Raw genomic sequence first — 23,186 nt, 5'->3', positions numbered from 1 at the left:
TAAAAATTATTGGGTTTTGACGTCTAATGGTGAAAATTTGCCGATGAACGTACCCAAGACTAGCAATACACATGCTTCAAGTAGTAGACTGACTATGGAATATGAGGAAAACTTTAATTGGATCGGTGATATGGTTGAGGATGCTTTTGGTGTGAACGTGACCTATGATGAACCTGAAGATTTTGATGGGGAAGAGTTGTCGAATGAGGAAGCGCAAAGATTGTATCAGTTGTAGAATGAGATGAATATACCATTGTTTGAGGGGTACTGTTGAGATTCAAATGGATCGAAGATATAGGGAGTATGACCCTTTCATAATGTCACATCTTTTTAGGCAAGTTTATTATGTTCCTTATCCTTCATTTATGCCACGTAAGCGAGGGTGTTAGGCAAGTTTATTATGTTCCTTATCCTTCATTTATGCCACGTAAGCGAGGGTGGTGTGTTGTAATAAAAACAAAACCATTAGGCCATATTGAAACTGGAGATCTAGTGGAAGATCTTGCTTACCAAGTTGATGAAGTTGTGCCAATTAATGATGTCATTGCAGTTGAGCAAATTACCAGTTTGTTTGATACAACAATTGAGGGGTATGAAGTTGATGCTTCTATATTGTTGGTTGAAGATAATGTGGATGGAGAGCACGAAGGCGTTGGATCCGAGGATAATATCACATCAGATGATGATAATGATATGGATGAAGAGCATGTAGATTTAGAATAATGAATGTATTTAGATGAGAATGTGTTTTTTGTAATTTTAATTAATAAACCATCTATTGAATGTGTTAATGAATATATATGAGAAACATGTTTGAATATATTTGTGTAAATATATATATATATATATATATATATATATATATATATATATTTGATTAATTGTGTATTCTCAATAAATAGGTAAAATGCCAACCCGATCTAAGAAGGGTAAGGGTCAGAAGACCCGACGCCCAAGGACAGTAGTATGCCAGTCACCTTAGTCAGCATTGTGTCTGTAACGCCCGTTTTTCATTTAAGTATTTTATTTAATTATGTGCTATGTGAGTTATTTAATCATTAAGTGGTAAATTATATGCTTATGTGATATTTGTGTTATTCATTTAGTTTTTATAGTAAATATCATGAGTTAGTGAGTTAGACGAGTTATTGGGCCTAAGTGGACATTAGTGAGTGGGGAGTGTTAGTTAGAGCCTATTACCAATTAGAAAGTTAGTAAGACTTTCACAAAACAAGGGTTTTAGAGGAAATAGAAATTAGAAGCTCATTTGGGGGATTTTGGTGAAAGAAGAGAAGAGAGGAGAGAAGGGGAGAATCTCAAGGTTGAAGATAGAGTTGGCTTCAATCCAAAACCTAAGGTAAGGGTGGGATTCTTTCATGCTAAAGGGATGTATGATGATGTTTAGGGTGGGTTGGATTGTATGATTGAAACATGGATTATCCTTGTATAGAAATGTTATGGTTTATGAACAAAATGCATGAATTTGTGATTAGAAATGTGTTTTGATTGATGTTTGATGTTGCATGATGGTAGATTTCGTGTTTATACATGTTTAATTGCTGTTTAGAATGAGTTTTGGCTGGAGAAAGGGTGATTATGAAGGTCTGTGGCTGTTATCGTTTTTCTGCAAAATCGCTCTCCCGCTAAGCGGATGTTGTTTTATCTGGAAAGATAAAGAGGCTCGCTAAGCGGATCCAGTCCGCTAAGCGGAGCCTGTTTTGTAAAAAGCTTCTGCCACACGCCGCTTGAAGCGCGGTTATTGAATTTTAGGAGCATAAGCGCGCTTGTGAGTCGTTAAGCGGACCCTGTTTTACAAAACTTGTCCAAACTTTAAAATAATGTATCTTTTGATCCGTAACTCATTTTTGTATGCCGTTTGAACCTTCGTAAAGCTCTAATTGTTGTCTTTCCATTGTATATGCTTTTAATATCTTTAGAAACTCTTGTGGATCCTTTTCTTGAATTGGATTGTTGTATGATGTAATTGTTGTTGTGAGATGAATTGTTGTTGTATGATGATGCTACATAGTGACGTGATAATGACGTGATGCATTCTTATGGATGATGGTGATTTTTAGTGGTGTTGTGACATATTGTCTGTGCTGTATGTGTTGTGTTGGTGTGGATGTTGCATTCATTGTGTCACATTCATTTGCAAAAGCGACGGTGGCCTTTTGGCAAAAGCGACGGTGGCCTTATTGGCAAATAGCGACGGTGTGCCCAATGGAAAAATTGAGATGGTGGGAGTTTTACTCCAAATTAGTACCACATGCATTTGCATAAGTCGAGTCGCATTTAAATGGCATGTGATGTTATGCTCAATATGTGTTTGTATGATGTGGTGATGAGATGTTGTTGAGACGTAGCGATGAGATGTTTGCTTGATGTATTGGTGTTATATTTGTGAATGGAATATGATGTTATACTTGTTACTTGACGATCTTACCGTATTGCTAGATGTTTAGCGAATTGAACTGTATAACATGTTATGTGATGAGAAGTGGTGATATATGTATGATCTTTACTACGCTTTGAATATTATCATACGTTTCTTTATACTGAATGATATCTCACCCCTTCTGTTTGAATATTATCCTCTGTTGGTAACGTGCAGGTAATGACGCGAAGTAGTCGTGTACCTTATAGGTCGAGTCGGCGTGTCGATGCTCTGATACGTAGAACTCGGGGGGATGTCGGATTACTTGCTTATGTCTTGCTTCTTTTTGTTTACCTTTTGTTGGATTTCATCATTATGTTATGTTGAGACTTGTTGGATATATTGCGCCATGTTGGCCATGATGTTATGACTTAGATTGTTGTTGATATTTGATTTCCGCTGCGATGTGATTACTTTTTGACATTGATGATTAATGCATTGAATATTGCGCTCCTTTATATGTGTTATGTATCTATGTTGATGAGTATGGTATGTGAATGTGTTATTAGTCGATTAAATGTGACGCCTCGAATCATAATGTTTGAATTAGTTTTAGAATTTTTGCACTCTGATTTTCCTGTTTATTTCGGGGTAGATTTGGGGTGTTATAGTGTCCTCCCCCACAGAGTCAGCTAGATCACATGTCCATGGCCAGTACTCAACCTCTTACGTCATAACTTTCCTCTCAAGAGTATCCTATGTCTAGGGCACCATCTTTTATTAGCCCATCTGTGGAACCTAGCTATCCGTTCCAGCAGACTGGAGGACCTAGTTATTCATCATACCAGCATAGTGCATGATCTAGCTTTCCACCTAGCTTTCCACCTACCACACAGGTGTCCCTAGACTTCCAGCAGACTGGAGGATCCCGCACTCCACATCCCACACAGGTTCCCTTATCCTTCCAGCAGGCTGGGGGATCCCACACCCCACGTCTAACACAGGTGCCCCTAGGCTTCCAACAGACTGGGAGATCCCACACCCCACGTCCGACACAGGTGCCCCCAAGATTCCAACCGACTTGGGGATCCTGCACTCCACATCCCACACAAATACCCTTATCCTTCCAGCAGACTGGGGGATCCCACACCCCACAGCCGACACAAGTATCCCCATCCTTTCAGTAGACTGGGGGGTCACACACCTCACCTACCACACATATACCTGCACGTAAGGATGATCATGTGGAGCAGGATGGGGATGATACTGCGTAGGATGGAGACGATGTTCAGTCTGATGGTGACGATATTCAGGGGGAGGAGGATCCGAGTGAGATTCATATCATTGACAGTATATATTATATCTGGCCCGCTGGAAATTAGTAAGTATCTTATATATTAAATTTTATTTAAGTTTACATTTCCTTTTTTAATATAAATTTATATTTAATGCATGCTAATTAAAATTATTGTTGTTTAATTTTGGGCCGAGTCGGACTGCTGCTAGGTGTGTGTACTATGTGATTCAACAAATGTATAAAGAAGCTTGGACGAGTTTTGGAGAAGTTTCAAATAAAGATGCTTGGTTTAATTGTTTTAAGGTATAATTAATTTATTTTTGAGTCATTGTTTATTTAAATTTTTTACTATAATTTTCTAATTGTTTATTTTAATGTCATCAGGAAAAGTGTACTTGGGATCAAATGAGCGAGAGACAAGTTAAAAAAATTATTATAGCAGAACATCAAAAAGACTTTCCGACACGTTGCGACGTATTAGAAAGGTTGGGAACGTAATGGTAGTCGTCCCGAGTGGATGGGCAAAGAAGTTCTTGAGAAACTTCTTGCGTATTGGAATTCAGACGAATTTAAGGCTAAATCTGAAAATGCAAAAAAAATGAGGGCATCTGAAAAAGGGGGTCACCTAAATGCAGTTGGAAGTATAAGCACTTACGAACATTATCGACGCATGGTAATTATTACCACTTTTTAAAGTTATGTTTTGATTATTTATTTTTTTAATTAAAGTTAATTTTATTATTTAGGTTAAGAGGTTGGGGAGACAATCACTCATGGTTGAGCTGGTTAAAGAAATTCGAACAAAAAAATCGGGTGATTTGGTTGACGAGCGTACACGAAAAGCTTTGGTAAGTTATTCAATTTTCATTATTTTTTTTATATTTAATGGCAATTTTGTGTTGTGATTTTCACGTGGCAACTAAAAAGTTGCGGCGTGATTTTCATGTGGCAACTGAGATGTTATGGAATGAAAATCACGTGGCAACTAATTTTCATTTTTTTTATTTAATATATTTTAATTTATGTTATATACTTAATATTTTTTTTATTTTATGTGTAGGAGGATTTTCAAACATTGCTTGTACAATTTTTGGTCAATAATCCCCAATATACTCCTAGTGAGTCAGAGCCGCTTCATCCAGATGTGGATTTTTACATTTGGAATGAAGTCGTTGGCGAAAAAGGGCCTAATAGATGCTTTTTTGGTAGTTGAAATTTGGCAGGTAATTTGAGAAGTGGAGGTAGAACTTTATTTCAAAGAGTTAGAGATGGGGAATGAACTCCACGTCCAGCACATTTGTCACCGCAAATGATGGAAACAATAAGACAATTTGCGCTAACTGAGGCAAGACACGAGTCAGCACAACGTGAGGCGGCGCTAAAAGCCCAAATGGAGGAACAACAACGACAAATAGAAGCAATGGCGAAGAGGCAAGCAGAAATGGAGGAAATGCGGTTATTTATGCAATTCCAACAAAGAAGTGGTAGTCAACCGTTTGGTGGGAACGTAGGAGTTGGTGGAAATGAGGGAGAGAATGATGATGATATGAACCTTGACGATTTTCCCGATCCAGAAGACCCTTAGGATTAATTTTTTTTTTTAATTTGAAATTTGAAATTGTGTAGGATGTTAAATTTAATGTAATATTTTGTTTATTATTATATTATAAATGTAACATATTTTAGTATTTTTTTATTAATATATTTTAATTTTAATTGTGAATGATATTTTACTTATTATTATTATTATAATTAAATAAATATTTTTTATTAATATTTATTAATTTCGAATAAAAAATATTAATAATAAAACCTTTTTTATAATAATAATAATCAGATTTTTTTTAAAAAAAAAAAAAATTCAATTTTGTGACGTGTTATACATGTCACTAATTTGTGACATTTGTAAGACGTCGCAACCTTCTAAAATAAATCTGAAAGTTGCTAAATAATCTGTATAGAGTGAAGTGTTTTCCACGTTGCAACCTTGTGTCATGGTTACCACGTCACAAAAGTTCTCCGTATTTTGTGCCTTCCTGCTTTTTCTGTGTCATGTCTGTTCCAACAGGAAAAAGGTATTGGTGTCTGTGCAGCATGTTGCGACGTGATTTCCATGTCACTATTCAGTGACGTGAAAATCATGACACAAATGAGTTGCCACGCACTCTCAAACAACATATATGTTCACGTCGCAAATTTTGTGTTGTGACGTGATTTTCCACTTTGTGGCATGGAAATCACGTCACCACAGAGCTTATTTTTTGTAGTGTTACATGTGATATTTATCTATAGTCTAGTAAGTGTATATTTTGAAATTAGATTGAGTGTGGATTTCTCTATACTAAACATCATTTGGATAGCTATTTTATGGAATATTTGGCTTATGAGGAATGCAATTATTTTTGTGGGGGCTTCTTATTGCTTTGATATGGTTTGCTCCAACATCATTTTTCTTTCTTGGAGGTGGATGTCTCATGGATATATTAAGTTTAGATCTATTTATTATGAATGGTTTAAACTTCCTTTATCTTGTTCTAACACTCTTTAGTGTTTTTTTTGTAAGAGTTACACCCCTAGTACGAGCTTTATCAATCAATTACTTATTAAAAAAAATTAATCAGCATCTACTGCACCACTAATTTACCAAACACTTACACTTCAACTTTTTTTAATGAGATATCTTATTAGCCATTAACTATTTTAACAGAAAAAGACTCATTGTACTGTTATCAATCTAAACAAAAACATTAGCCAACAAAACATGAATTATTAAATCCCACTAAAACAAACAAACTAACAGTAGCAGATATATAGAGCTTTATTAAGAATCATTAGCTCGTCACCAAACTTACTACACCCAATCCTGAGCCAGCAGTTTAGTCCCAATCATGTGATAAGAGTAAACATTAATAGTAACAAGTTTAGCAAGCTCTTTGATATCATCCATCTTATCCCACTGAAAGCCAATGCTCGAAGACCTATGGTTCGAAAGATCAAACCCATTAACCACCCTAGCTAGTTCATCAACACCACAATAACTCAAACGAGGACTCTTCATGATTGTAGCAGCCATCGGTCCAAGCTCCACAGCATTTCTGCATCCAAACCCATAATTCTTCTCCAACTTAGCTACATTATCATTGATACCGAAACCTACAAAGATATAATTCGGATGGCGAAGAAAATTAACAAGTAATTGTGGAACAACATGACTTATCATAATTATAAGACACGAAGTTTCATCACAGATGTGCACAGCAGCGCAGTTCGACGATAAGGTATCAGGATTATGAGTAATCCAGTCTGCGTCAAATCCGAAAACCTTTGTCCTGGAATCTGTTGTTGCCAAAAAACGCGATATATGATCATCAACCACCTCCCGCCTGTCCGTAACCGTGGTCTTGACAGAAACAGCGTTCAGGTTAAACACCTCGAAGTAATTACGGTTAAAGGCCTCGACATGACCTGAGTTCCCAATACCCCAGTACATTGTACTGTTGTAGTGAAGAAGATTGAAAATATGTTCAAGAACTGACAGATTGATATAAACAAAAGAATATTTGATATTTATAGATATACCATGAGTGTCTTCAACGTCATTCTAGCTTATCGCGTCTATTAAATTGCATTCATTTGCATATGATTGGTAATTAACATGGGGATAATGTGAGTTAAAGACTTACTATATGTCTTCCCTTTATTCAATTGTTATCAAAACGGTGGCCACTTAGTTTGCATGCATTTGGGAAATGTTAATCAGTACCAGTAGTTAATTGGAATATAAATAGAATTGAAACTCAAGTTACAACGTCTCTTGTGAATAGAATTGAATAGATGGATATACTGGGATTATCGCTCGGATGCATGTAGAATGAATCCAACATGTCCGTTTGTTAGGAGCAATTGTTAGTTTCGGAGTTGTGTTTGGCGGATTTTAGCGATGATGGTGGTGTTTTTTCCGGTGATGTCGTCATGAAGAAGACCACGGTGGAAGAACGAGAAAGAAAGGGAGAGAGAGAGAAAACAAGAAAGAGACGGAATAAGAAAGAGAGAAGAAAGGACAACAAAAGTCAAAAGATAAGGGGTGTAAGTGGATAAAAAAAATCCAATTAAACAAACCAAATCAAACTAAATCGAAATAAAACCAATTGTTTATGGTTCAATTCTAAAATCTAATCAAACTAATAAAAATCAATGTAGTTTGGTTGGTTCTCGATTTTAGTTTTAGAAACCGTCAAATCAATGAATCAAACCAATAGAAATAATTATCCTTAAAATATTTTATTTCACCTATCATTAAATCCAAATTTTGTGTCGGTCCATCTGTCCTCCATCTTTGTTTACACTTTGTACTTTTTTTGTTTCTTCTTCTTCAACAAAATTTCTTCCAGTTTTATTACAAAATAGTTTTGATGTGTGTTTGAAATGCAAATGGATACATAAAATACGGGTCAAAAATTGGGGTATGTTCTTAGTTGATTAGAAGTTTGGTTAAATTAATTAGGAAGGTTTTACACTATTTAATCGATTAAAAGCTTCTTTAAATCGATTTAAATTATTTGTAATACCTCTTAATATCTTAAATTAGTTATTGATTGATTAAATGATATCGAAACTAAAACTTTCCATATTTGGGTTGATTAATCTGTTACCAGCTTTCATTGAAGGTAGAAAAAAGATACACCGACTTTTACTGAAGGTGAGCTACCAACTTTCACTGAAGGTAGAAAAAGAAAACGTCGACTTTCACTGAAGGTGAGCTATCAGCTTTCACTGAAGGTGGAAAAAGAAAACACCGACTTTCACTGAAGGTGAGCTACCAGCTTTCACTGAAGGAAAAAAAAGGGAAAACACCAACTTTCATCGAAGGTAAGCTACCAGCTTTCACTGAAGGTAGAAAAAGAAAACACCGACTTTCAGTGAAGGTAAAAGGCCCATGAGCCATTTCCTTTTTTAGCCATATTCTTTTCATAAAACGGGGGCTTCTCATCATTTCATTTCACACCAACTTTCTAAATAGAAACCTTTGTACTATTCTCTCTACTCTATTTTTCTTCCATAAATAATTTTTCATTAAAGTCGCCTTAGTGTCAAGAGTGTGAAAAGTTCATTCTAAAAGTTGTGTAGTACTAGTGATGTGTTCAAGAGTGTGATTCTCTTGTGTTATTTTTTTGTAAAATATTTGAAGCTTGATTCTCTTGTTCTATATTTTTGTAAAATTATTTTGATTTTCGAATATCACAATTCTCCCTCCCCACCTCTTAAGTTTGGACTCACATGATCAACAAACTTTTCCTTACACATCTTTTCTGCATTAGATGTTATATAATGTAGTACTTCGATGGTTTCAAGTGTTTTACTTACTCAGAAGATAAATTGAATGAAATTAACGAGTATTGGAGTGAATACAGATATGTCAGAGAATAATTACTTAGAGAAGTTTGTAAGTTATCATTTGTGATTCTAAGGGTTAGAGATTAATTAATATTTAAAAAAAAATGACACTGATATAATATCGTGTAATTTTGACTTACTTTCACATGACTTATCCCACCACTTCAAGTGCAACCATTGAAAATAAGCATTTTGGTGAATCAAAATTTTCAATTTGTACCGACATAAATATGATACTCACTAGTTTCAAAATTTCTTTGTCACATATGATGATTGATCACTAAAATATTGATTGAAATGTAATAAATATGATATATAAGACATAAGTTGATTGGTCACATAAATGTTTTATGTGCATGATATATAAAAATGAAAGATTTGGAAGAAGACAGAGTAATTAAAAATCATATTTTCAAAAAAAGAAAATGAATTACGCTTCAATATAACATGAAGATTATATAATTTTAAATAGATATAGGTTATCATTTTTCTCAATATATGTACTTTTGAATTTGTATTAGAGAGATAATGAAATATATGCAAATTCAAGTTAGTTTATTTGTGGTTCTTATTGATCACAATAAAATACTGATATATGATTATGAAAATTGTAGAATTTATGATATTTGAATTGAATACAAAAATTTGATATCGAAAAATATTATGAATATTCACTTGTGGTGTTTTATAATTATATATTTTAGGAGAATCTATCTTAGGCTTTAACGTAAAAAAAAAATACTTCCTAAAGATGATTTGAGCCAACACTTATCAATAGAAGCGCTTTCAAAAGGTGACTTGAGCTAAATAAAATCGCTTGTAAAGTATATATAGGACTACACTTATTAGCAAAAAGTGTTGCCTAATGATAACTTACGCAAGCACTTTTATCATAAAGCGTTGCCTAATGATGATGTACGCCAATGTTTTGAGCAGAAAGTGTTAGAACAAGATTTGTTCTTATCAATTATCTTAGTTTTGATGATAACAATAATATGAATTTTGCTTAAGATAATATGGTACTCTAATCCAATGCAATTTCCCTTTCAGGAAATATATAAAGAGTACGCATAATTCAGCGCTCAGAAGATGTGTCTCAAATGGTTCAGCATGCAACATCAGAACATGGTCTGGCAAGACATCAGAAGATGGTCGAAGCAGAATCAGAACATGGGTCTATGGAAGCATCAGAAGAACATGAGATCAGAAGCACTGAAGATCAGAAGATGGTATCACGCTCAGAAGCACTTCAAGGTCAGAAGATCAGAAGATGCTATGCACCAAGCTGTTTGACTCTGATGATATTCAAACGTCGTATTCACAAACATCAGATCAGAAGGAAGTACACGTGGCAGACTACGCTGACTGACAAAAGGAACGTTAAAGCTACTAAAGGCTACGTCAGTAGACACAGCGTGAACAAGGCTCGAGGTAGTTGACAAAAGCGTATAACATTAAATGCAAAGCTGTACGGAACACGCAAAGCATTAAATGCATTCAACGGTCATCTTCTCAACGCCTATAAATATGAAGTTCTGATGAGAAGCAAGGTTAACGATTCTGCACCAAAACAACTCATATCAATCTTGCTGAAACGCTGTTCAAATCTAAACTCAGAATCTTCATCTTCATCAAAGCTCACTACATTGCTGTTGTAATACTTTAGTGAGATTAAGCTTAAATTGTAAGAGAAATATCACAGTTGTGATTATCGCTTTTAAGAAGCATTTGTAAACTCTTGAATTGATTACATTAAGTTGTAAGGAACTAGAGTGATCGGTTGATCAGTATACTCTAGGAAGTCTTAGCAGTTGGCTGAGCAGGAAGTCTTGGCAGTTGGCTGAGCAGGAAGTCTTGGCAGTTGGCTGAGCAGAAAGTCTTAGGAGTGAACTAAGCCTAGAGTGATCGTGTTGATCAGTAGACTCTAGAAAAAGTCTTAGGAGTGAACTAAGCAGTTGTTCCTGGAGTGATCAGGTTGTGATCAGAAGACTCTGGAAGACTTAGTTGCGGCTAAGTGGAAAACCATTGTAATCCGTGCGATTAGTGGATTAAATCCTCAGTTGAGGTAAATCATCTCTGCGGGGGTGGACTGGAGTAGCTTCGTTAACAGCGAACCAGGATAAAAATAATTGTGCAATTTATTTTTATCGTCCAAGATTTAAAGTCACACTTATTCAATCCCCCCCCCTTTCTAAGTGTTTTTCTATCCTTCAATTGGCATCAGAGCGCCGGTTCTAAGGTGCAAGCACTTAACCGTGTTTAGAAAAGATTCAGGAAGAGAAAAACGCTTCATTTAAAAGATGGTTGATGAAAGTGAAAGGACTACACCTACACCTGCATCTACATCTGGCTCTGCTGAGCAATACAACGGTAACAATGGTTATACTAGACCGCCGGTATTTGATGGTGAAAACTTTGAATACTGGAAAGATAAACTGGAAAGTTACTTTCTGGGTCTAGATGGTGATCTATGGGATCTTCTGATGGATGGTTACAAACATCCTGTAAATGCCAGAGGCGTGAAGCTGTCAAGACAAGAAATGAATGATGATCAAAAGAAGCTTTTCAGGAATCATCATAAATGCAGAACTGTTTTGCTGAATGCTATCTCTCATGCTGAGTATGAGAAGATATCTAACAGGGAAACGGCCTATGATATATATGAGTCCTTGAAAATGACTCATGAAGGAAATGCTCAAGTCAAGGAGACAAAAGCTCTTGCCTTAATCCAGAAGTATGAAGCCTTCAAGATGGAGGATGATGAAGACATTGAAAAGATGTTTTCAAGATTTCAAACTCTTACTGCTGGATTGAGAGTTCTTGACAAGGGATACACCAAGGCTGATCACGTAAAGAAGATCATCAGAAGCTTACCCAGAAGATGGGGTCCGATGGTGACTGCATTCAAGATTGCGAAGAATCTGAATGAAGTTTCTCTGGAAGAGCTTATCAGCGCCTTGAGAAGTCATGAAATTGAGCTGGACGCAAATGAGCCTCAAAAGAAAGGTAAGTCTATTGCATTAAAATCAAATATCAAGAAATGCACTAACGCTTTTCAGGCCAGAGAAGAAGATCCTGAAGAATCAGAATCTGAAGAAGAAGATGAACTGTCCATGATTTCCAGAAGGCTAAATCAACTCTGGAAGACCAAGCAAAGGAAGTTCAGAGGCTTCAGAAGTTCAAGGAAATTTGAACGTGGAGAATCTTCTGATGAAAGAAGATTTGACAAGAAGAAGGTCATGTGCTATGAATGCAATGAGCCTGGACACTACAAGAATGAATGTCCAAATCTTCAAAAGGAAAGTCCCAAGAAAAAGTTTCATAAGAAGAAAAGTCTTATGGCAACCTGGGATGAGTCAGAAGATGATTCAGAAGATGAGCAGGCCAACTGTGCGCTGATGGCGACAGAAGATGACGGATCAGAATCTACATCAGAATCAGATTCTGAAGAGGTATTTTCTGAACTTACTAGAGATGAGTTAGTTTCCGGTCTAACTGAACTTCTGGAACTCAAGTCTCAAATTAGTCTCAAATACAAAAAGCTGAAAAAGCAATTTGAATTTGAAACAAAGAAGCTTGAGTTGGAGAATTCTGAATTAAAAGAAAAACTTTTAAAACTATCCAATAATGCTGGATCTCCTTCTGATTCAGAAAAATCCACTCCCAGTCTAAACCATATTCTGAAGGAATATGATTTAAGTTTCAGGAAGTTCCTATCTAGAAGTATTGGCAGAAGTCAGCTAGCTTCTATGATATATGCCGTGTCTGGAAACAAAAGAGTTGGCATTGGTTATGAGGGTGAAACCCCATACAAACTTGAACCTGTTGATGAAATGAAAATTACATACAAGCCATTGTATGATCAGTTCAAGTATGGCCACTCTCATGATATTAGGCACACCTCACATGCACAAAGTTTTCACATAACACACACTAAGAAGCATGTGACACAACCTAGGAAATATCATGAAACTCACATTAAGAATTATCATGCTGTTCCTCCTATTGCTTACAATGTTAAACCCAAGTTCAATCAGAACTTGAGAAAATCTAACAAGAAAGGACCCAAAAAGATGTGGGTACCTAAGGATAAGATTATTCCTATTGCAGATATCCTTGGCTGCAAGAAGGACAAAGCACAACATGTCATGGTACCTGGACTCTGGATGCTCGCGACACATGACAGGAAGAAGGTCTATGTTCCAAGACCTGGTACTTAAGTCTGGAGGAGAAGTCAAGTTCGGAGGAGATCAGAAGGGCAAGATAATTGGCTCTGGAACCATAAAGTCTGGTAACTCTCCTTCCATTTCTAATGTACTTCTTGTAGAAGGATTAACTCATAACCTCTTATCTATCAGTCAATTAAGTGACAATGGTTATGATATAATCTTTAATCAAGAGTCTTGCAAGGCTGTAAATCAGAAGGATGGCTCAATCCTATTTACAGGCAAGAGGAAGAACAACATTTATAAGACAGATCTGCAAGATCTTATGAGTCAGAAGGTGACTTGTCTTATGTCTGTTTCTGAAGAGCAGTGGGTCTGGCACAGGAGATTAGGTCATGCTAGTTTGAGAAAGATCTCTCAGATTAACAAACTGAATCTTGTCAGAGGACTCCCTAATCTGAAATTCCAATCAGATGCTCTTTGTGAAGCATGTCAGAAGGGCAAGTTCTCCAAACCTGCATTCAAGTCTAAGAATGTTGTTTCTACCTCAAGGCCATTAGAACTCTTGCACATTGATCTGTTTGGACCAGTCAAAACAGCATCTGTCAGAGGAAAGAAATATGGATTAGTCATTGTAGATGATTATAGCCGCTGGACATGGGTAAAATTCTTAAAACACAAGGATGAGACTCATTCAGTGTTCTTTGATTTCTGCATTCAGATTCAATCTGAAAAAGAGTGTAAAATCATAAAGGTTAGAAGTGATCATGGTGGTGAATTTGAGAACAAATCCTTTGAAGAATTCTTCAAAGAAAATGGTATTGCCCATGATTTCTCTTGTCCTAGAACTCCACAGCAAAATGGGGTTGTAGAACGAAAGAATAGGACTCTGCAAGAAATGGCCAGAACCATGATCAATGAAACCAATATGGCTAAGCATTTCTGGGCAGAAGCAATAAACATTGCATGCTATATTCAGAATAGAATCTCTATCAGACCTATTCTAAATAAGACTCCCTATGAATTGTGGAAGAATAAAAAGCCCAACATTTCATATTTCCATCCTTTTGGATGTGTATGCTTTATTCTGAACACTAAAGATCATCTTGGTAAGTTTGATTCCAAAGCTCAAAAATGTTTCCTTCTTGGATATTCTGAACGCTCAAAAGGCTACAGAGTATACAATACTGAAACATTGGTTGTAGAAGAATCAATCAATATCAGGTTTGATGATAAGCTTGGTTCTGAAAAACCAAAGCAGTTTGATAATTTTGCAGGTTATGATATTGACATATCAGAAGTTGTTGAGCCAAGAAGCAACGCATCAGAAGCAGAGCTTCTCAGAAGCAAAGAATCTGAAGATCAAGTATCAGCTTCTCTGGAAGATCTAAGCATTTCTGAAGAACCATCTGTCAGAAGATCATCCAGACTCATCTCTGGTCATTCAGAAGATGTCATTCTTGGAAAGAAGGATGATCCAATCAGAACAAGAGCATTCCTTAGAAACAATGCAGACTGTCAATTAGGTCTTGTATCTTTGATCGAGCCAACTTCTGTTGATCATGCTCTAGAAGATCCAGACTGGATAATTGCTATGCAAGAAGAACTAAATCAGTTTACAAGGAATGATGTTTGGGATCTTGTTCCTAGACCAGATGGATTCAATATAATCGGTACAAAATGGGTCTTCAGAAACAAGCTCAGTGAGAAAGGAGAAGTGGTAAGGAACAAAGCCAGACTGGTGGCTCAGGGTTATAGTCAGCAAGAAGGAATTGATTATACAGAAACCTTTGCACCAGTGGCCAGGTTAGAATCTATTCGTCTATTAATTTCTTTTGCCACTCAACATAACATCACTCTCTATCAGATGGATGTTAAGAGTGCCTTCTTAAATGGTTATATAGATGAAGAAGTTTATGTCCATCAACCTCCTGGTTTTGAAGACTCTATGTCTCCTAATCATGTTTTTAAACTTAAGAAATCATTGTATGGATTGAAACAGGCTCCCAGAGCTTGGTACGAACGCTTAAGTTCTTTCCTTCTGGATAATGGTTTCACTAGAGGAAAAGTGGACACTACTCTCTTTTGTAAAACCTTTGAAAAGGATATTTTAATTTGTCAAATATATGTAGATGATATTATTTTTGGAACATCTAATGCTACACTTGGAAAGGAGTTTGCTAAGTCTATGCAGGCTGAGTTTGAAATGAGCATGATGGGAGAACTCAAGTACTTCCTTGGAATACAAATAAATCAAACATCAGAAGGAACGTACGTTCACCAAACCAAGTATGTGAAGGAACTTCTGAAGAAGTTTAATCTTCTAGACTGCAAAGAAGCCAAAACTCCTATGCATCCAACATGCATCCTAGGTAAGGATGAGGTAAGTAAAGAGGTAGATCAGAAGTTATACAGAGGTATGATTGGATCTCTTCTATATCTGACTGCTTCTAGACCTGACATTCTGTTCAGTGTTTGTTTGTGTGCTAGATTCCAATCAGATCCTAGAGAATCTCATTTAACTGCTGTTAAGAGAATTCTAAGGTATCTGAAAGGTACTACTAATGTTGGTTTAGTTTACAGAAAATCTAAAGAATACAACTTAGTAGGATTCTGCGATGCTGACTATGCTGGAGACAGAATTGAAAGAAAAAGTACTTCAGGAAGTTGCCAATTTCTTGGAAGTCATTTGATCTCCTGGTACAGCAAGAAGCAAGCAACTATTGCTCTATCAACAACAGAAGCAGAATATGTTGCTGCTGCTGGTTGTAGTACACAGATGCTCTGGATGAAAAGTCAGTTGGAAGACTATCAGATATATGAGAGTAACATTCCTATATTCTGTGATAATACTTCTGCTATATGTTTATCTAAGAATCCTATTCTTCATTCAAAAGCTAAACATATTGAGATAAAACATCATTTCATAAGGGACTATGTTCAGAAGGGTGTTATTTCTTTAAACTTTGTTGATACAGACCATCAATGGGCTGATATCTTTACAAAACCCCTGGCTGAAGATAGGTTTAAGTTCATTCTGAAGAACATCAGTATGGATTTATGCCCAGAATGAGAAGATGAGAAGTTCTCATATATGAGTATCTTCTGAAATGAATGTGGAACATTTTTTTAATCAGAAGTTCTGATTGAATTCTTTTAGAAATTATGATTCGGTTATTACTAACGTTTCATTGTCTAAGTTGATTCAGAACCTCTTTTAAAGCAAAACAGCTGTTACGTTTTATCTCGGGATGGTAAACCTGTCGTTACTATTCATGGATAAGCGCGCGTGCAGTTGAAGGGACGCCGACCATAGGTAACTGTGCTAGTCACCTCATTTGTCTTTATTATCTCTCCTCACGTCACGTAACATTAAATGCTTTTCATCATTCGTTTCACTTTATTTTCTTTTAAATACTCTTCAAAATGGTTTTTGGTTTCCTATCTCTTTGTTTTTCATCTTAAAAATTTTTTTTTCTCTCTCTCTCTCGGTTTTCATTTCTTCTCTCAAAACCTAGCGTTCATCCTAAGCCTGTTGAAGCTCCATGACTCAAAGGCGACAGATCTCTGTGCATCTCGGGATGGCTCTTCTAATACCGCTCAAGTCAGACTCTTCTTTGATGTTGTTATCAACTTTCATCCAAAGACAGAAGACTTTCTTGAGTTGTGGGAAGATATACTCAACTTCTATGTTGAGTTTCTTGACTGATTGTTGTATTTTTTAATTTTTGTAGTCATTTCCTCTTTGGAAATTCTACTTTGTAGTTTTCTTTTCCTTGCTGCTTCTGCTTGTTTTGTATTTGCTAGGAATGTTTCTCATCTTGTTAAACATAGGAACCTTTTGTAATATCTTTTGCTGATCAATGAAAAAGTTTCTTTGTGTTTTACATTCCAGTAAATGTCTTCTTTTGTCGTTTTATACATCTGAATTTTTTTTTATATATATTCTTTTTGATGTTATGACAAAAAGGGGGAGAAGATAAATGATAAATGATTTGATTAAATCTATCAGTTGCTGGGTAAAGGCTCCCACACATTCACTAACAAGAACTGCAAGTTCTATATGGTTTAAGTGTTTTGCAGGTACAAAGAAGTGAAGTGAATCTTCAGAAGCAAACACTAGAAGCAAAACCATAAGAAGTGTTATTCTGTAAAAGGAATAAGCTCTTGGAAACTGAAGCAAGCTGAGTGCTGTCAAGCTTCAGAGATCAGAAGCAAGAAAGAAGAATGAATCAGAAGCACTGATAATAGAATTTGAATATCATTGTCTATCCTGTTCTGACAAAATTCTATTTGATCTGATACACATAATGTTATGGCTCTGATACATTATTTGCTCTGATACATGTTTTTAGCCTAAAATGCTCTGATACATTTGGCTCTGATACATATCATGTATTTGAATATACATTTTATGTTCTAACTCGTTCATGCTGACTTTTGTCGTTTAGTTTTTGTTCTGTAACATTTCAGGATGTAGAGATGCTCAGATGATGCTCTGGTACATTCAACAATGTTCTGATACAAATCTAGCATGAAGTGATGTTGGTAGACATTCAAAGTTCTGAAGCTATCCGAGGGAAGCAGAAATCAGAAGATGTGAATGCTCCAAAAGATCCAGAAATTCAAGTTCTGAAGCTGTCCTGAATGGAAGCAGAAGTCAGAAGCTGTGAATGTTCTGAAGATCAAAGAAATTCAAGTTCTGAAGCTGTCCAATGGAAGCAGAAGTCAGAAGCTATGAATTCTCTGAAGGCAGAAGCTTATATGATCGTCTCTACCGAAATAATCAGGGAAGTCTTTTTTTAAAGTTCTTCGAGTATTTATTTCAGGGGGAGATTATTTATCTCAGGGGGAGATTGTTAATCTCAGGGGGAGACATATTCATATGCTTATGCTATAGCTGTGTAATTTGTCTTTTGCCGTCTACTCTTTCTGATCGCAAATTCATATCATTTATATATGTTTTTGTCATCATCAAAAAGGGGGAGATTGTTAGAACAAGATTTGTTCTTATCAATTATCTTAGTTTTGATGATAACAATAATATGAATTTTGCTTAAGATAATATGGTACTCTAATCCAATGCAATTTCCCTTTCAGGAAATATATAAAGAGTACGCATAATTCAGCGCTCAGAAGATGTGTCTCAAATGGTTCAGCATGCAACATCAGAACATGGTCTGGCAAGACATCAGAAGATGGTCGAAGCAGAATCAGAACATGGGTCTATGGAAGCATCAGAAGAACATGAGATCAGAAGCACTGAAGATCAGAAGATGGTATCACGCTCAGAAGCACTTCAAGGTCAGAAGATCAGAAGATGCTATGCACCAAGCTGTTTGACTCTGATGATATTCAAACGTCGTATTCACAAACATCAGATCAGAAGGAAGTACACGTGGCAGACTACGCTGACTGACAAAAGGAACGTTAAAGCTACTAAAGGCTACGTCAGTAGACACAGCGTGAACAAGGCTCGAGGTAGTTGACAAAAGCGTATAACATTAAATGCAAAGCTGTACGGAACACGCAAAGCATTAAATGCATTCAACGGTCATCTTCTCAACGCCTATAAATATGAAGTTCTGATGAGAAGCAAGGTTAACGATTCTGCACCAAAACAACTCATATCAATCTTGCTGAAACGCTGTTCAAATCTAAACTCAGAATCTTCATCTTCATCAAAGCTCACTACATTGCTGTTGTAATACTTTAGTGAGATTAAGCTTAAATTGTAAGAGAAATATCACAGTTGTGATTATCGCTTTTAAGAAGCATTTGTAAACTCTTGAATTGATTACATTAAGTTGTAAGGAACTAGAGTGATCGGTTGATCAGTATACTCTAGGAAGTCTTAGCAGTTGGCTGAGCAGGAAGTCTTGGCAGTTGGCTGAGCAGGAAGTCTTGGCAGTTGGCTGAGCAGAAAGTCTTAGGAGTGAACTAAGCCTAGAGTGATCGTGTTGATCAGTAGACTCTAGAAAAAGTCTTAGGAGTGAACTAAGCAGTTGTTCCTGGAGTGATCAGGTTGTGATCAGAAGACTCTGGAAGACTTAGTTGCGGCTAAGTGGAAAACCATTGTAATCCGTGCGATTAGTGGATTAAATCCTCAGTTGAGGTAAATCATCTCTGCGGGGGTGGACTGGAGTAGCTTCGTTAACAGCGAACCAGGATAAAAATAATTGTGCAATTTATTTTTATCGTCCAAGATTTAAAGTCACACTTATTCAATCCCCCCCCTTTCTAAGTGTTTTTCTATCCTTCAGAAAGTGCTACCTAATGATAGGTTATGCCATCGTCTTTTTTTCGGAAAGTACTGCCTAAAGGGGACTTACGCCAGCATTTTTAACACAAAGAGCTGTCTAAAGTATACTTAAGTCAGCGCTTTTAACAAAAAAGTGATGCCTTAAGTGTACTTAAGCCAGCGATTTTAAGAAAAAGCGTTATCTAAAGTACACTTATGTCAACATTTTTAATAGAAAAAGTTGCCTAAAGTTCACTTAAACCAATACTTTTAACAAAAAGCGCTGCCTAAAGTACATTTAAGCCAGATCATTTAACAAAAAAGTGCTACCTAATATTTACTTAAGCTAGTGCCTTTACTTAAAAAAAACATTGTACATACCTATAGAAGGACTAGAATAGCCATTAAAAGCGCTGTCTAAGATCTTATTTGACACAATGTTTAAGATCTATTATGGATACTAGAATGACATTTCAAATAGGATCTATTATGGATACTAGAATGACATTTAAGTTTTGTAATTAGCCTTGGACTAGCTACACATAGTGCGACTCTAACCTTCAATTGTCAAAGAACATATTTTTTTCTTGGACAAGACATTAACTATGAAAAACATATTGGATAATTGTGAGGAGTCCTCATCATTAAGTGAACTCCCAACAATCACTTGAAAATCTCTTTGAATGGGTGAAACCTTAAGTTAAGACCCTCTTCATTGTCACTAACTCATCATTGATGATCCAAACTCTCTTGTTTTGACATTGAGAAACAGTGTGTCCACGTTCCAAAACCCTTAAAGAATTTAATAAAAGTAATAGAATAAGTAGAATTAGATTAATTTTAGTTAGAAGTATTTTTGCCTTTATCGCTAGGTTTAGTTGTAGGCTCCGCCTGTTGGAGGTAGATTCTTTATCCTTCTTTGGTTTATCCTTCCAATTGAAATTGTTGTAGGTGGAACTAGATTTTTCAGAGGATAATCCTCCATATCAAGGTAGTTTTTTTAACTCCACTACATCTCTTGTTTCACAATTCATGTCATTCATGATTGAGGAGAGGACTTTCACTAATTCCACAAAAAATACATATACAAAGATTCTAACAATTCTAAGCAAGCAGGATCTCATCCTCATTGTCCTCAAATACATAATTAAAATAGAAGCTAAGAAGAATTGAGCTTAACACTTTACTATCAAAAACACTCTAAAGAGGCGACTACTCATAATGATTAATTAATTAATAAATTAATATTTTCATTTTATTGCTATTATTGTTAAACGTCCATCTAATCTGTGAAACTTGTTGTACATGATTTTATTATATTTTTCAAATTATTATTGGTGTAAACATGTTTGTGTCAAGTGTAGTGTGCGATGACAATATTGCGAGTATTTTTTTTTTTGATAACTACAATATTGCAAGTAAGTTTCACTTCTTGAATGGAAATCATTCATGATAAAACAATGTGAAAAAATTAAAACAACGTCTAAAGCAGCCAGGTGGAACAAGAGTTACAGCACATATTTTTTTTCATATTTAAGCTATATAATCTGAAAACATCGTCAAAAGCGATTCATTTAAAAATGTAAGCGTGACATGCACTAAAACAAACCAAACTGAGGCTGTTGTCCGATTAATATATTATTGCTACCAAGAAGTGCACTCCCAATCTTGTGATAAGAGTAAACATTAACAACAGCAAGTTTAACATCTTCTTCAGAATTACCAGCGCCAACATAGCTCCAATCAAAATCCAAACTTGCAGGTCTGTATTTACGAAGATCAAGCTTACATAACAAAAATGCAAGTTCATCGACGCCACAGTAACTTAAACGAGGAACCTTCAAAAGACTAGCAGCCAAAGGGCCAAGTTCCACTGCATTTCTGCATCCAATCCCAAGATGCTTCTCCAACTCAGCCAAATTATCCTTAACTCCATAGCTAACGAAAGTATAATTTGGCATACGCATAAAATTAAGTAGTGAGTTGGGAACCTGATGGTGAAATTCGAACCGCATAACAAGACATGAATTTCCATCACAAAGTTGAAGAGTTGCACATCTGGAAAACAAATTGGGCTCATCATCAGTGGGATCAGCCAGACACCATTCAACATCAAACCCAATAATCTTGGTTCCATAATCATATGAAGAACGCAAGAAAGACGATATATGGCTGTCAATATCTTCCTTCTTAGTTGTAACTGTGGTTTTAATTTCAAATCCATTCAGCTCAATTGACTTCACAGAAACTGTGTAACCCATGATGAAATGGTTGACAAACAAAAGGGAAGAAGTACCGGCTCTGCTTGAGAAGTGGGATGCAGCGACAATTTATACAAGAGTGAGAATATGGCGTTTGTAACCTTTGAGTGAATCTTGAAAGCCACGTAGGCTTTAATGCAGAAAGCAGGTAGGCTTATCTCCCTTCTCGTGAACTGCTTTCATTCAATATTTTTGTTGGATAAGAAAGTAACAATTCTTCCTTAAGTATGCGAAATTAAATAGATTTGTGTTTCCAATTTTTTTTTTTTTTTTGAAAAGGCAAAATTAATTATATATCAAAAACAAAAAAGGCATAAGAAATGCCTATTACACCAAATCCACATAATACAATAAGTAGGGATTAACATCTCCACACTACCAGTACTGCCCTAAAACAATTCCTGCAGAAACTAAAATAATTGATTCCTAAAAATCATCAGCTGATACACCTTATAATATCAGAAAATACTACAGCTCCCAAAGCATGAAGTTGCAGGATTATATAAGATGTTGTAACCTACAATACCAGCAGCTGATATAGTTTTAGACCAACTGCGCTGTGTTGGCCCACGACCATTCGAGGCAGAACCAGAACTTCGCGGCTTGTACCGCGCGGCTGCATCAAAAACCGACTCTGGCTATGCACTAACTGGACCGAAACTCCATCTTCAAAACAAACTCTTTGCTCAGAATTAAGCTGCCTCCATTTGCGATAAAACTCCATGTTGTCCTTTTGACCACAGCTAGTCCTGCCAGCTCGAAACTGAATCTTCCTGAAACTCTGCAGCTGCTGCATATTAACTTCAGCAGAAGTATGACATAGCGTTCCTCAAGGGCTCACATCCAAAGCCTTCTCTTCCGATCGAAAAACACACTAAGCCCACTCTACTCCACATGTGAGAATCCAAGAAAAGCATCCCCTCAATCGCACCACTCCGCCACTATCATGTTCGAACTGCACAGGCTGGGCAATTCGAAGACGAAAACTCCGAATCCAGGATTAATTGAACGCAAGACGACCTATTCCACTGCAATCGCCAATCTCTAGTAAGCAATATCTGCAAAACAACCAGCCATCGAAGATGCAAACACCATCCGACACAGTTTCGAACAGAAGATTTATTCACCGGACGCCTAGACAAGCTAAGGGATTCGCGCACCATAGAGCTAAATCGTCCAGAATTATATTTGCCTTTATTCTGAGCCACTTCCACGCCGAAATTTTTACCTCTTCTATAATTTTGTATGTACAAATTTCCTTGTTGCGAAAGATGCTATCGTTCCTGCGCTTCCAAATACTCCAGACTGCGGCGCACCATATTACAAACATTTTCAAGGTTCGCGGCCTAACATTGCCCAGTAAATTCTCAAAATATTCCAGATGCTGCCACCCCTCATTGTGAAAAACTGCCTTCACTCCTAACCACTTGCAAATAGCACTCCAAACACC

The 23,186-nt window shown here is 36.3% G+C and overlaps 2 protein-coding genes across 2 annotated transcripts; both read right to left on the bottom strand.

Moving 5' to 3' along the window:
• Positions 1-6,525: 6,525 nt before the first annotated feature.
• LOC131634513 (uncharacterized) lies at positions 6,526-7,164 on the bottom strand. Its single transcript, XM_058905181.1, has one exon. It carries the CDS (start codon positions 7,162-7,164, stop codon positions 6,526-6,528), a length of 639 nt encoding a protein of 212 aa, XP_058761164.1.
• Positions 7,165-21,073: 13,909 nt separating this feature from the next.
• Positions 21,074-21,736, bottom strand: LOC131634511 (uncharacterized). The gene has a single exon (XM_058905180.1). It carries the CDS (start codon positions 21,734-21,736, stop codon positions 21,074-21,076), a length of 663 nt encoding a protein of 220 aa, XP_058761163.1.
• Between the last annotated feature and the right edge of the window lie 1,450 nt (positions 21,737-23,186).

The sequence above is a fragment of the Vicia villosa genome, unplaced genomic scaffold, assembly GCF_029867415.1.
Source record: "Vicia villosa cultivar HV-30 ecotype Madison, WI unplaced genomic scaffold, Vvil1.0 ctg.001310F_1_1, whole genome shotgun sequence".
In the NCBI taxonomy this organism is placed as follows: Eukaryota; Viridiplantae; Streptophyta; class Magnoliopsida; order Fabales; family Fabaceae; genus Vicia; species Vicia villosa.
The sequence above is the reverse complement of the archived record's forward strand: the minus strand, read 5'-3'. Positions and strand labels throughout refer to the sequence as shown.

Bases quoted from the DNA above. Each gene is read 5' to 3' on its own strand.
- LOC131634513 (XM_058905181.1), bottom strand. From the start codon at position 7,164: ATGTACTGGGGTATTGGGAACTCAGGTCATGTCGAGGCCTTTAACCGT.
- LOC131634511 (XM_058905180.1), bottom strand. From the start codon at position 21,736: ATGGGTTACACAGTTTCTGTGAAGTCAATTGAGCTGAATGGATTTGAA.